The sequence below is a fragment of the Oratosquilla oratoria genome, chromosome 22 (genome assembly GCF_046742065.1).
Source record: "Oratosquilla oratoria isolate Oo_2021 chromosome 22, ASM4674206v1, whole genome shotgun sequence".
NCBI lineage: Eukaryota > Metazoa > Arthropoda > Malacostraca > Stomatopoda > Squillidae > Oratosquilla > Oratosquilla oratoria.
This window is the reverse complement of record NC_134798.1, coordinates 20,407,294-20,421,971: the sequence shown is the minus strand read 5'-3', so window position 1 is coordinate 20,421,971 and position 14,678 is coordinate 20,407,294. Positions and strand designations below refer to the sequence as shown.

The 14,678-nt window shown below is 38.8% G+C and overlaps 1 protein-coding gene across 5 annotated transcripts in view; it reads right to left on the bottom strand.

Annotated features, from left to right (window-relative positions):
* Positions 1-14,678, bottom strand: part of LOC143037443 (nuclear envelope integral membrane protein-like) — a 190,199-nt gene that overhangs the window by 157,345 nt on the left and 18,176 nt on the right. For all 5 annotated transcript variants that reach the window (XM_076205673.1, XM_076205677.1, XM_076205674.1 and 2 more), the window contains exon 4: positions 8,880-9,078. In XM_076205673.1, the coding sequence (XP_076061788.1) occupies positions 8,880-9,078 (199 nt within the window). The remainder of the gene's footprint in view (positions 1-8,879; positions 9,079-14,678) is intronic.

Sequence of the window (14,678 nt, the reverse complement as noted above, 5' to 3'; positions counted from 1 at the left end):
CCAATCCATTACTCATTGCAAGGAGTAACTGGAAGTAAGTTAAAAACATTAGGTAAGGTTGAATTAGAGGTCATCTTAATAAAAAAAATTATCATCTACACATTCCCGTGATAGCTGTAGAAGAATCTGTTTTCCCAGGAGATTTATTGATAGGATTTGCAACTATGAGGAAAGAGAGCATTATCATATGTCCTGTTGAGTTTGGGATCTCAGTGAAATCACAGTTAATTCCATTTTTAAATCAACCAGACCTAGAGCCAGTATCAATAATAAGAGTCTCTTGAATAGATAGGGAAGATAATAATGATAGTTTGGATGATAGCAGGGCAGAGCAGTCCAGACCAACAGAAAGTAAGATCTTGTATAGTGAACCTATGTAGGCGTCATGAGGTGTAAGTGGGTACACAAGGATACCAGTGTCAGCATCTTGATTATACATTTTTGTAGTTGTACATGAGTTACCCCAAGATTCTGTGAACTGGTTTGATCATGTTTTCTGTATTATTACTCAGAGTAAAAGAGAACAATACAGCAGTGACTTTATATTTTCTGATATGAGTGGTGTAATTAATCATACATATGGCAGCCGATGCTGCACACAAGAATATGACTCATACTGAAGTGGTTAATGACCCAATTGGGAAAACTTGGGAGTATTCTTTCTTCCCCCAACCCTAGGGGACAGAGGCAAAAATTGAAATATATATTCAAAGAAATGGTACTGGGCAGTATTAACCCCTTCAATACGGGCCACATCGCATGTCTGGCAGCTAATGCTGCCAGACGTGCGATATTGCGTCATAATACTCGCACTATAAAAAATAAAGTCACTGCTCTATCGCTTTTTCTCTTTCACCCGTGAATTTTGATAACCATAGAAAATATGATGAAGCCTTCACAGAGTATGAGGGTCATGCAGGTACGACTACAATAAATATAATCAAGACACCGACGTCAGCATCCTCGCGTACCCACTTGCTCCTCATGACGCCTACGTAGGCATCACCGTATGGTAGGGGTTAAGAGGGGGTTCAGCATAACAGAGGAACAATCACAGTACGATAAAATAGTATAATTCTTCTATGAGTACATATTTTTTCCAGTACAGACAAAATTATGTGTGGCTCTGGTTCATACAGGTACCCTATTTAGTCCCTAAAGTATAGCTGCATGCTACTGAACAAAATTTTACTACACACTAACATACAACCAAATATATTACATATATATACACACGCTGCGCTTGTAGCAGGATCAGAGGAGGGATTGAGGAAGTTAGTGACAGGGTTTGAGAAGGTGTGTGAAAGAAGGAAGCTGAAGATAAATCTGGGCAAAAGTAAGGTGATGAGATATACAAGGGGAGAGAGTGACAGTAGGCTGGAAGTGAGCATTAAGGTTGAGAAACTGGAGGAAGTGGATAGTTTTAGATACTTGGGTGCGAATGTGACAGGAAAGGGAGTGGGGATGGAGGTAGAATGTAGATTGAGAGAAGTGAGTAAATGCCTTGGTGGATTAAAAAGTGTAATGAGAAATAGACATCTGGGAATGGATGCTAAAAGGAGGTTATATGAAGGAGTGATTGTGCCACCAGCAATGTACGGGGCAGAAACATGGAACATGAGAGAGGAAGAGAGAAGGAGTTTGAATGTGTTTGAGATGAAATGTCCAAGAAGTATGATAGGGGTTACTAGGCTAGATAGAGTGAGAAATGAGGAGGTGAGGAGGAGAACAGGGGTGGAAAGGGAGCTGGGAGATAGGGTTGATGAAAGAGTATTAGGATGGTTTGGACACATGAAAAGAATGAGTGAAGAAAGATTAGTAAAAGAAGTGTGGAAGGCGGAGGTGGAAGGAGTGAACATGAGGGGGCACCCTAGGATGAGATGGATGGATGGGGTGAAAGGGGCATTACAAAAGAAGGGAATGTCTGTAGAGGAAGGATGGGAGGGGACAGAAGATAGGGGTGAATGGAGAAGGGTTGTGTATAGATGAGGCTGTGATGCATGAGGGGGAGTGGGTGGGGGATGGGGGGTGAGGAAGTATGTATGAGAACAATTTTGACGCACCCCGAAGGGATTTCTCCCAGTCTTCTCCTTTTCTGCATGAGGGGACAGAGAGGGGGGGGGGGGTCGCCGAATTTATGAAGCGGCCTTGCTGTGGATGTGCTGTGTCTTGCGACACTGCTTCTGACCCAGGGCAGTGGACAGGATGCAGGGATGACCTGTCATCCAGGAGGTGCCAAGATAGGAGGGAGGGAGGAGGGTGGAGGGGAGTGGAATATATGGGAAATGAAATGGGTGGGAGTATTTTCTATGCCTTTTTCTTTTTGGCTACCCCCCGTGTAAGGGGGAAAAAGCCTTTGGTATATGTATGTATATATGTACACACACAATTTATATATGTATACATATCTATATATGTATACATACACACACAAAATAATTGAATGCTCACTCAAAGAAGGAAAACTACCAGGAGACTGGAAAAATGCCAATATAATGCTGATATATGAAGGGGGAAATAAGGAAGACCCAACAAATTATAGACTCATATCCCTAACAAGTACAATAGTTAAAATTTGTGAGAGAATCATCAAAGATAGATGGACAAAATATCTGGAGAATAATATACTGAACCCAAGGCAATTTGGATTCAGACAAGGAAGATCATGTACCACTAATTTAATTTGTTTCTATTCAAGATTGATAGATATATTGTAAGAAAGAGATGGCTGGGCAGACTGTGCATTCCTGGACTTACAAAAGGAATTTGATAAGGTACCACTCAGAAAATTACTATATAAACTGGAACCAATAGGAGGCATACATGGAAAACTATTGAATTGGATGGAGGACTTCCTACATGGTAGAAAAATGAGTGGTGCTCAGAGACAAATATTCAAAACGAGAAGAAATGAGTAGTGGCGTCCCACAGGGATCAATACCAGCTCCAATAATGTTTGCTATATATGTAAATGACATGGACAAAGGCATTGAAAGTTGCATGAACTGCTTTGCAGATGACGCAAAATTATTAAAGGGAATAAATTCCAAAATAGACTGTGACTCATTGCAGAATGTTCTGAACAAAGTTTCTGAGTGGAGCAAGAGATGGGAGGAAGAATTCAACCTCAAGAAGTGCAGTATAATTGAATTTGAAGAAAGCAAGAAGAGAATAACAGGACAGTATAAAATTGATGGAAAAGAAGTCAAGAAAGTAAATTCTAAAAGGGACCTAGGAGTAATCATCACCAAAGACATGTCACCAGATAAACATATAAATAAAATAGTTTTAGAAACATACAATTTGTTGAGATCAATAAAGGTGGCCTTTAAATACCTGGATAAGGAAATGATCAAGAAAATATTACAAACACTGATAAGGCCAAAACTGGAATATGCAACGCTGATATGGTCACCCAGTACAAAAAAGAATATAAGAAAATTAGAAAGAATACAAAGAGCAACGACAAAGTTGGTCCCAACACTTTCAAACCTGACATATGAACAAAGACTGGTTGAACTGGAATTGACAACCTTAGAACAAAGAAGACAATGAGGGGACCTACTAACCATCTACAGAATTATGAAAGGAAAAGAATGCCTTGATAGAGAGGACTTATTAAAGTGGTACAGAGGAAAAACAAGATGACATGCAATGAAACTCAAAAAGGATAACTACAGAAGAGACCTGAAAAAGAACAGCTTCCCAGTGATAGATATATGAAACAAATTGGATGAAGAAATAGTGTGTGCAAACACAATACATGAATTAAACAAACTTGATCTTGCGAGATACAAAGACGGGTCTCCACAACCATAGCTCCCCTTTCTGTATAATACAACTAGGTAAATACACAAATTTATAAGGTACCACACAAGAAACTAATAAGAAAAATAGAATCAATAGGTGGCATCAGAGGAAAATTATTGGAATAGATGGAAGACTTCCTGACTGGGAGAAAAATGAGGGTAGTAATTAGAAATAAATACTCGAATTGGAAGAAATGATAAGTGGTGTCCCACAAGGTTCGGTACTGGCTCCAATCATGTTTGCCATGTATATAAATGACATGGATGAAGGAGTCGAGTGTTTTATGAATTTCTTCGCGGATGATGCAAAAATACTAACGAAAGTAAGAACAGGAGGATTGTGAATCATTTCAGTTAGATCTGGACAAAATCTGGAAATGGACTCAAAAGTGGGAAGTGAACTTCAATATCAAGAATTGTAATATAATGGAGTTTGGAAAAAGTAAAAATAGAATACCAAGAAATTATAAAACTGCTGAAGTCAAAAAAGTGAACTCAGAAAGAGACCTTGGAGTAATAATCAGCAAAGACATGACACCGGACAAACATATCAATAAAATAGTCGGAGAAACCTTCAGCCTATTAAAGTCAATGAAAGTAGCATTTGACTTCTTGGATGAGGAAATTATTAAAAAAAATATTAGTTACACTAATAAGACCAAAACTGGAGTACGCAGCAACACTATGGACACCCAGTACTAAAAAGAATATAAAGAAATTAGAAAGAATACAAAGAGCAACGACAAAGTTGGCACCAACTCTTTCCAAATTAACATACAAAGTTTGTCCTTGGGGATCGGTGCCATCTGCGTAGAGCTGATGGCCAGGGGTAGTTGCTGCTGATTGGCCCCCAACACAAAATTGGCAAAACTTTATCAATACACTTGATCACAAAACAAACACCAGCAAATTGTACAAAACACTCAACAGCATCACACTATCCAACACTAACACTACACGCTCTCACGCAGCAATAATCACAACAACAGATAATCTACCCTCAAACAGACAACAAGCAAACGCACTCATACGTCATTTTGCACAGACGAGCCATCTTACATCTCACCCTGACGACCGACGCACCATTCGACGTAAGAAAGACTTTCCCACAGACTCAGACTATACACCCTTCATAGACAGTCAGACAAAACTCATAATGCATAGTCTCAAGCACTCATCTGCCTGTGGCCCTGATAACATAAGCAACATCCACCTAAAACACATTGGACCACAAGGTATACACGCACTCACAAACATTGCAAACTACAGCTATTCACACAACACTATACCCGACATCTGGAAGCATGGTCAAATAATCACCATCCCAAAACCGAACAAAGACCCAACAATCCCATCATCGCACCGCCCAATCACACTTCTCTGCACCCCCTCTAAAGTCATTGAACGCCTAATACTTAAACTTGTCACACCATATATTCCCCTTGCTGACTCACAACACGGTTTTAGGCCACTACACTCCACAAACACTCTTCTGACAAACCTCACACAAAGAATTTTTGATGGCATCAATTCAGATAGGCCCCACCACAGAACACTTCTTATAACATTGGACATTAGTAAAGCTTTTGATGCTATCCCCCGCCACAACCTAACAAATAAAATATATAACACAGACATGCACAATAACACCAAAAGATGGCTGGCCAATTATCTGGCAGGCAGGAATGCTCATGTGTCATATAATGGCCAATCATCGCACATCAGAAACATTAAGAACGGAGTACCGCAGGGCTCAGTTCTATCCCCCACATTATTTAATCTATACATGCATGACTTACCCACGCCAGACACCTCAGAAATACAAATCTCTTCTTACGCAGACGACATAACAATCACATGCACACATCGTAACACAAAGCTGCAGAAATAATCCAGCCTTACCTTGACACACTCAACACATGGTTCATCACAAACAGACTCAAAATAGCTCCAACCAAATCTACAGCAACACTTCTCACCAACTGGACAAAAGAACACAAATACATACCTCATCTCTACATCAACAACACTCTAATACCACACACAAACACACCGAAAATTCTTGGTGTAACATACGATACATCCATGTCTTTCAAACAACACCTCACAAACATAAAAAACAAATGCACACCTAGACTTAACGCACTTAAGTCAATCACTGGAACAACATTTGGACAAAACAAAGAAACTAATATAACAATATACAAACAATGTATACGCTCAGTGATGAATTATGCGAGTCCTGCATGGGCTCCTAATCTCAGTGAGACACACCACAACACCCTTCAAATCATACAAAACAAAGCCCTAAAAACAATTACAGGCTGCACAAATACATCACCTACAGACCATTTACACCATGAAACAAAAGTCCTCAAAGTCAAGGAACACCTCGACATGAGAGGCACACAAACACTTGCTGCAGCCACCACAAACACATCACACCCGTTACACTACATAGCAGAACACCCACACACACCAAGAAACATTAAAACTACACCCAAAGACCTTTATTACACAAAGATACTCTCTTCTCTTCCTCCACAACCACCAAATACCAGCCTCCGGAAACATATTCATAATCATATCACTCACCGCTCCATTAACACACTGAAAGACAACACACTGCTGCATGCCAGACCCCCTGATATCCACCCTTCTGAATCCTCTCTCCCACGTAAGGACAGAGTCCACTTGGCCAGACTGCGATGCGGTCACCACCCAGCACTTCTAAGCTACCAGAGGAGGCTGGACGACCGTGTTGTGAACAGCTGCCCAGGATGTAACACTTCACCCCATACCATACAACACATAATGGAAGACTGCATTATACACAATCATGCACGCAAACAACACAACATACACTCTATAAAGGATTTGTGGGAAAACCCAGTCTCGGCTGTGGCCTTCCTTGGGGAGACGGGACTGCTCGGACAGACAGTCTAGGGAACGACAACAACAACAAAACCAACTCTGGAACAAAGAAGAAAAAGAGGAGATCTGCTGACTATCTATAGAATCATGAAGGGAATGGAAATCCTAGATAGGAATGATTTACTAAAATGGGACAATGGAAAAACAAGAGGACACGAAAAGAAACTCAAAAAGGATAACCATAGAAGAGATCTGAAAAAGAAAAAAGCTTCCCACACAGAGTAATGGATATCTGAAATAATTAAGATAAAGAAACAGTGTGTGCAAACACTATTCAAGATTCTAAGAAAAAACTTGATGCTGAAAGATACAAAGACGGGTCACCACGAGCACAGCTCCCTTCCTGTATAATACAGGTATATATATATATATATATATATATAAAAATATATACAGAGACATAAAATGAGGAATATAACAGAAAAAATTTGAAACCAATAAAAAGATATTTTTGGAAGATCAAGAGAGCAAGGGGAAGTGAACCAAATAGAAAAGATAAAAGGCACAGATGGGTAGATCTTAATGGAAAAGGAGGCAGTAAAGGAAAGATGGTTGGAGTATTTTAAAGAGCTGTTGAATGTGGAGTGGGACTGGGGGGATTGGTGGTAGGTAGCAGTAGAAGGCACTAAGAAAATGATGGTGATGGGAGAGGAAAATGGAAGAGAAATAAGAAAAGATGAAGTGCAAGTAGCTCCAAAAATTATGACAACAGGTAAGGCACCTAGGTTAGATGGGTGTCATGTGGAGTGTCTGAAGAAGGGTGATACAGCAATAGTGGACTAGGTAGTGAGGTTATTTAATGTGTGTCTAAGGGAGGGTAGAGTGCCTGTATAGTTCTGCTTTACAAAGGAAAAGGCAACAAATGTGAATGTAGTAGCTTCAGAGGAATCAGCTTGTTGAGTGCAGTTGGGAAGGTTTATGGGAGGGTTTTAATTCAGAGCATTAGGAGAACAACAGAGGGAATAACTGGTGAGGAACACTGAGACTTTAGGAAAGGTAGGGGTTGAACGGATCAGATTTTTGGGCCTTTATATATTTGGAAAAGGCTTAGGGGAATTAAAAAAGTGTTATGAGAAATAGGCATCTGGGAGATGCAAAGAGGAGATTGTATGAAGGGGTGGTTGCGCTGACAACACTGTATGAGGCAGAGAGGAAAAATTTAAATGTGTTTGAGATGAAATGTCTGAGAAATATGATAGGGTTTACTTGGTTGGATAGAGTGAGAAACAAGGAGGTGACGAGGAGAGTGGAAGTGGAAAAGGAAATGGCAGATAGGGTTTAAAGATTATTGGGATGGTTTGGACACATGGAAAAAATGAGTGATGAAAGATTAGTAAAAGAAGTGTGGAAGGCAGAGGTGGAGGGAATGAAATTGAGGGGACAACCAAGGATGAGATGAGTGGATGGGGTAATGGGGTTGTTCAGTAACAGGGGAATGTCTGGTGTGAAAGGAAGAGAAAAGGCAGGAGATAGGGATGAGTGGAGAGTGATTGTGTGTAGATGATACAGTTATGCAAGGAAGGGATGGGTGTGGGGTCAGGGGGGGGGTAAGGGATGCTATGTGTGAATGATATTTTGGTGCAGACCCAATGGGATTTCTCCCCATCTTCTCTTTTTCTGTACAAGGGGTTGGAGAGGGTGGTTGTCAATTAAGTAAGGCGGCTTTGCTGTGGACGCACTGTGTCTTGCTACATTGCTTCTGACCCAGGACAGTGGGTAGAATATAGAGATGACTCATCATCCATGAGGTGCTAAAATGAGAGGGGGGAAAGGGTGGTGGATGGGAGTGGAATGGGTGGGAGAAGGTATGTACCTCTGACTTGGCTACCTCCTTTATAAAAGGGAAAAAGCGCTTGGTATATATAGATTCTATAAGAAGGTTTTTAGCTTGTGTGTGTGCAGGTTTTGATGCAGCTTGTTATTACTCTCAATCCTTTATTTTGTAGTTTGTAAAATATTTATATTTGTTGGCAATCATGATGTGGAAGCAGTTGAAGGTAGCTGTTATGAATTGTTTAAAGACTAATTAGTTTCTAGATTAAGAAAAGCACATGAAACTCAAATACTAACAAAGGCAAAGCCAAGAAGAATGCTGATAAAATTGTTATTTAGTATACAACATAATTTTCAACTTACATCTGACTTGACAGCTGACTTTGTAGGGTTCCTTAGTATCAATCCCAACACAAGATTTCTTGTATAAATCCAGCTTGAAAGTCTTCTGTTTCCATGGATAGAAAGAAAACCATGATGCTTCACTATGCTGCTGTTTTACAGCTGTTGCATTACTGCCTTCATAGTGAAAATAGTTTTCAGATTTAAGATCAATTTTCATCTGTGGAAAAGATGGATAGTGGACAAATAAGTTAACTTTTGTAGCTTACAATTTCTAAACAAATGAGTTCATGCACCAACAAAAAATAATTATACACTAACCGATTCATAAATAAATGTGAAACATAAATCTAAGTAATCTTAAAAACATATTCTTTTTTGCAAGCTTTGTATACTGAAAACTGGATAAAACATAAACAGTGTTTACAGGGACCAATGACTGGTATCTGCATGTGGTGGTTCTGCAAGATGAAAAGCAAAGTAGCCTGTTTTCAAAATCCATCAACCCCTTACCTCCATTAGGAGGTGCAGCCTTATGGGGTTGGCACTCAGACTCTGGACTGGACCCAAGATATCTCTTCATCAACTTGCACTGCAATTTTTACACTTTTTCACACATGGAGAGCTGACTACTAGCAACTCCTCTCCTCTCCCTACCCCTTTGAGCCTGTGACATTGAAACAGTCCCATACTGATACAACACAACAGTCCAAAGTTTCTTTCCAGAGAGATCTGTGAGAGGTTCTGAAAACTCTTGCCATCCACTGTAGGCCTGCAGGCCAAATGAAACTCAAAGTAACAACTGAATGACTGATAGTATTCACAGACACAGCTCTAGTTTGACTGAAGCCTAACAGGATCCCTGGCCATTTTTTACCATCTATACATGAAACACAAACCAAGATAAATAGAACTAAGTACACTCAGACAGCCTCTGCTGTGGCCAATGCTTTAAGTCTCTCCTCATATGCCTTATTTACCAGGGTGGAAACCTTTTTGGTTGCAGCCTTTTCTATCCTCTTGATCTTATACTTACCTAGTTGTATTTTACGGGAAAAGAGATATGCTTGTAGTGACCCGCTTTTGTATCTTTCCACATCCAATCTGTTCTTAAAATCTTGTATAGTTTTAGCACTCACTGTTTCCTCATTCAGTTTGTTCCAGATATCTATCACTGTGTGGGATGCTATTCTTTTTCAGATCTCTTCTGTAACTGTCCTTAAGTTTCTTCTCTTGTTTTTCTTCTGATCCACTTTAATAAATTGTCTCTATCAAGAATTTCCATCCCTTTCATAATTCTGTAGATGGTTAGCAAATTACCTTTCTCTTCTTCATTCCAGGGATGGTAGATTTAGTTTACCCAATCTTTGTTCGTATGTTAAATTAGAGAGTGTTGGTGTCATCTTTATTGCTGCTATTTGATTTTTTTTTTTTAAACTAGGTGTCCATAGTGTTGCAGCACATTCCAATTTTGGTCTTATCAGTGTAACTAATATTTTCTTTACTATTTCTTTATCCATGTTGTCAAAGGCTACTTTCATTGATCTTAATAAGTTAAAAAGTTTCTCCTACTAATTTGTTGACATATTTGTCTGCCATGTCATTTGAGATAGCTATTCAAAGATCCCTTTCTGAGTTGACTTTTTTAACTTTGTACCAATTTTATTTTTACCCGATGTTCTATTTTTGCTTTTTCCAAATTCCATTATGCTACATTTCTTAATGTTGAAGTTCACTTCACACTTCTGACTCCATTTCCAAACTTTGTCCAGGTCTTCTTGAAAAGATTTGCTGTCCTCCTCTGAATTTATTTTCTTTAGTAGTTTTGCATCATCTGCAATGAAATTTATATAACATTTCACACTTTCATCCATGTCATTTATATAAATAACACATTATTGAAGCCAATACAGGGCCTTGTGAGACTCCACTTATCATATCTTCCCAATTTGAGTTCTTGTCTCTAAGTACCACCCTCATTTTTCTCTTGTTCAAGAAATCTTTCATCTGTTCCAGTAACTTTCCTTGTATTCCACCTATTATTTAATTTTTTCTTAGTAGCTTTTTGTGTGGTACTTTGTCAAATGCCTTTTGTAAGTCCAAGAAAACACAATCTGCCCATCCATCTCTTTCTTGTATTATTTCTACTAATCTTGAGTAAAAGCATATTAAGTTTGTGGTACATGATCTTCCACTTCTAAAACCAAATTGTTTTGGGTTTAGTATTTTGTTCTCTTCCAAGTGTTTAATACATTTATTCCTAATAACTTTTTCACATATTTTTGTACTGTGTTTGTAAGGGATACTGGTCTATAGTTTGTTGGATTTTCTTTGTCTCCTCCTTTGTATATTGGTACACTATTTGCATTTTTCCAATCCTGTGGTACTTTTCCTTCTTTGAGTGAGAATATCTTGTGTATTATGTCCATTAGTGCATCTATTCACTCTTTCAATATCCAATTTGCAATTTCATCTGGCCCATGTGACTTTCTGATGTCAAGGTTTTTTATTTGGTCCCTTACTTCTTTCTATATCACCCTTATTTCTTTCATTTTGTGGGATCTTCCTCTCTGTCCTTCCTCCCAAATTTGTGAGCTTTCAATTGTAAATACAGGCCTAAAATGCCTGATCATAACTTCAGCTGTTACTACATCATCTATATAATCTTTATTTCCTTTGTGCAGTTTCACTATTTCATGTTTGTCTTTTAGTTTATCAATTACATATCTGTAGAATAGTTTAAGTTGCTCTTTGCATTTATATATTATATCTTTTTTATAGTTTCTTTTTTCCTCCCTACGTATATCTACATATTCATTTCTCAGTTTGATGTATGTTTGCCATTTCGTCTTTTTTCTTTCTTTTTTCCATCTTTTCCAGGCTTTTTCTCTTCTATCTTTAAACTCACTGCACTTTTTGTAATAGCAACACTTTATGTAGACCCTTTTTTTGTACATATTTATCTGTTCCCTCCTTGTATTTTTCTTTTAATATGTTCCATTTCTCTTCCACTTTTTTTCATTTGAAAATTTTTCCCAGTTAGCATTTTTTATTTTTTCTAAGTTTTACAATGTCCGTTCTGTTGTACATTAATTTTCCTTCTCTATTTTTTCATTTCTTCTCACATAATTTTGTTCTTTTAGTTTGAACTCTATTAGTATGTGGTCACTCTTCCCAACTGGTGTCTTGTAATTCATTATGTCCACAATTTCAGGCTCAGATAAGAATATCAAGTCTAGTCTTGATGGTTCTTCATTATTTCATATCTGATATTTTCCTTGACCCATTGAGTCAATGTATAATCAATGGTCATATCCAGTAGTGTTGCCCTAGAGCTCCTCTCCATCTTTTACTGTCATTTCTTCCCAATTTATTTCCTTTGCATTAAAGTCACCCATAATTACTATGTTTCCTCCATCTATCAGTAACTCTAATAATGCATTCTTTGAGTCTTCCAATAATTTGGAATGATCACTATCAGACCAAGCCTGTGTTTTGGGGGGCACAGGCCTGATAACTCACATCTGAGCCTAAAATTGTGGACAAAATATATTACAAGACAGCAATTGGGAAGAGTGACCACATACCGACAGAGTTCGAACTTAAAGAACAAAATTATGTGAGAAGAAATGAGAAACATAGAGAAGGAAGATTAATGTACAACAGAATGGACTTTGCAAAACTTAGAAAAAAATTCAAAATGCAAATTGGGAAAAAAAAAATTAAATGAAAAAAAAAAAATGGAAGAGAAATGGAACCTATTTAAAGAAAAATACAATGAGGGAACAGACAAATATGTACCAAAGAAGAAACAAAAAAAAAAAGGGCTTACATAAAATGTTGGTATAACAAAAAATGTAGTGATGCTAAAGATAGAAGAGACAAAGCCTGGAAAAGATGGGAAAAAGACAAAAAAAAAAATGACCAAATGGCAAACATACATCAAACTGAGAAACGAATATATAGATGTACGCAGGGACGAAAAAAGAAACTATGAAAAAGACATAATAGATAAATGAAAGTACCAACCTAAACTATTTTACAGATATGTAAATGATAAACTAAAAGACAAACACGAAGTAGTGAAACTGCGCGAAGGAAATAAAGAATATATAGATCATGTAGAAATGGCTAAAGTTATGATAAGGTATTTTAGGTCTGTGTTTACAATTAAAAACTCACAAATTTGGGATGAAGGATGAGGAAGATCCACCAAAATTAAAGAAATAATAGTGACACAGAAAGAAATAAGGGACCTAATAAAAAACCTTGATGTCAGAAAGTCACATGGGCCGGATGGAATCGCAAACTGGATACTGAGAGAATGTATAAATAAACTAACAGGCATAATACACAAGATAACTGACTTCTCACTCAAAGACGGAGAAGTACCACAAGATTGGAAAAATGCATATATTGTACCAATATACGAGGGTCGTTCCAAAAGTAATGCCTGCTATTTTTTATTCTGTCTGAAGGGATCCAAGGGGATTGCAAATTGCATTGTTATGATGACTGAACTTATGCACTCATGACCTGAAAGTTTCATCTCTGTTGCAGATATTGATGGTGTGACACTCTAAGAAAGCAATCCCTGTCATGGACGTGCATCAGAAGCAGAGAAGTGACATTGAATTCCTCCATACAGAAAAATTGAACCAATCAACATTCACCGGCGCCTGGTGAATGTTTACGAAGCCGATGCAGTTGATGTCAGCAAAGTTAGGAGATGGATTCATTGATTTCAGAGTGGCAACAGAGATGTGAGTGACAAAGTGCGCTCCGGACACCCATGCACAGCTACCACCCCGGAAAACAAAGTGCGCCTCGATCAACTCATCTGCACTGATCGGTGGATAACAGTGAATGAAATGCATGTAGAGTTGGATGTGGGTATAAGTGCACTGGAAATGATGTCATCCCTGGGATACAGCAAAGTGTGTGCTAGGTGGGTTCCACGAATGCTCACGCAGGACCAAAAGGACCACCGACAGGATGTCTGTCAGGACTTGTTGGGTTGGTACGAAGCCGACGGTGATGTATTCTTAGACCGCATCATCACTGGTGACAAGATGTGGCGTCACCACTACGAGACAGAGTCTAAACGGCAGTTGATGGAATGGCACCATTCACACTCCTCAGCAAAGAAGTTCAAGACGCAGACATCTACAGGCAAAGTGATTTGCACCATCTTCTGTGACAGAAAGGGCATCATCCTCCTGGATTTCTTGGAACCAGGGGCGACTGTCAACTATGATCATTATGTAGAAACATTGACCAAGCTGAAGGCCCGGATTGCCTGTGTAAGGCCAGAGAAAAGGGAAACATTCTGTTTGCAACACAACAATGCCAGGCCCCACACAAGTTTGAAGACCACGGAATGTGTGACAAAGTTTGGCTGGATGGTGCTGTCTCACCCACAGTATAGTCCCGACCTGGCACCGTCAGACTTCTACTTGTTTGGACCCCTGAAGGACGCATTATATGGGCAGTGTTTCCCCGACAACAACACCATAATCGCAGCTGTGAAAAAATGGACCGCATCGGCAGGTGCTGACTTTTACGACTGAGGCATCAAGGCTCTCGTTCATCGCTGGCAAAAGTGCATTGAGAATGGTGGTGACTAAGTAGAAAAATAAATTCTGGAGCACAAAAGGTCACTCATTTCAATGGTGCCACTCCCATCTTCGTAGCTCTTCAACTTTTTGAGTTAAAAAATAGGAGGCATTACTTTTGGAACGACCCTTGTACATTGCTTCTGATGACAACATTGGTTACACTGCATAAAAAACAATTATAATGCCTTTGTGTAATCTTCTT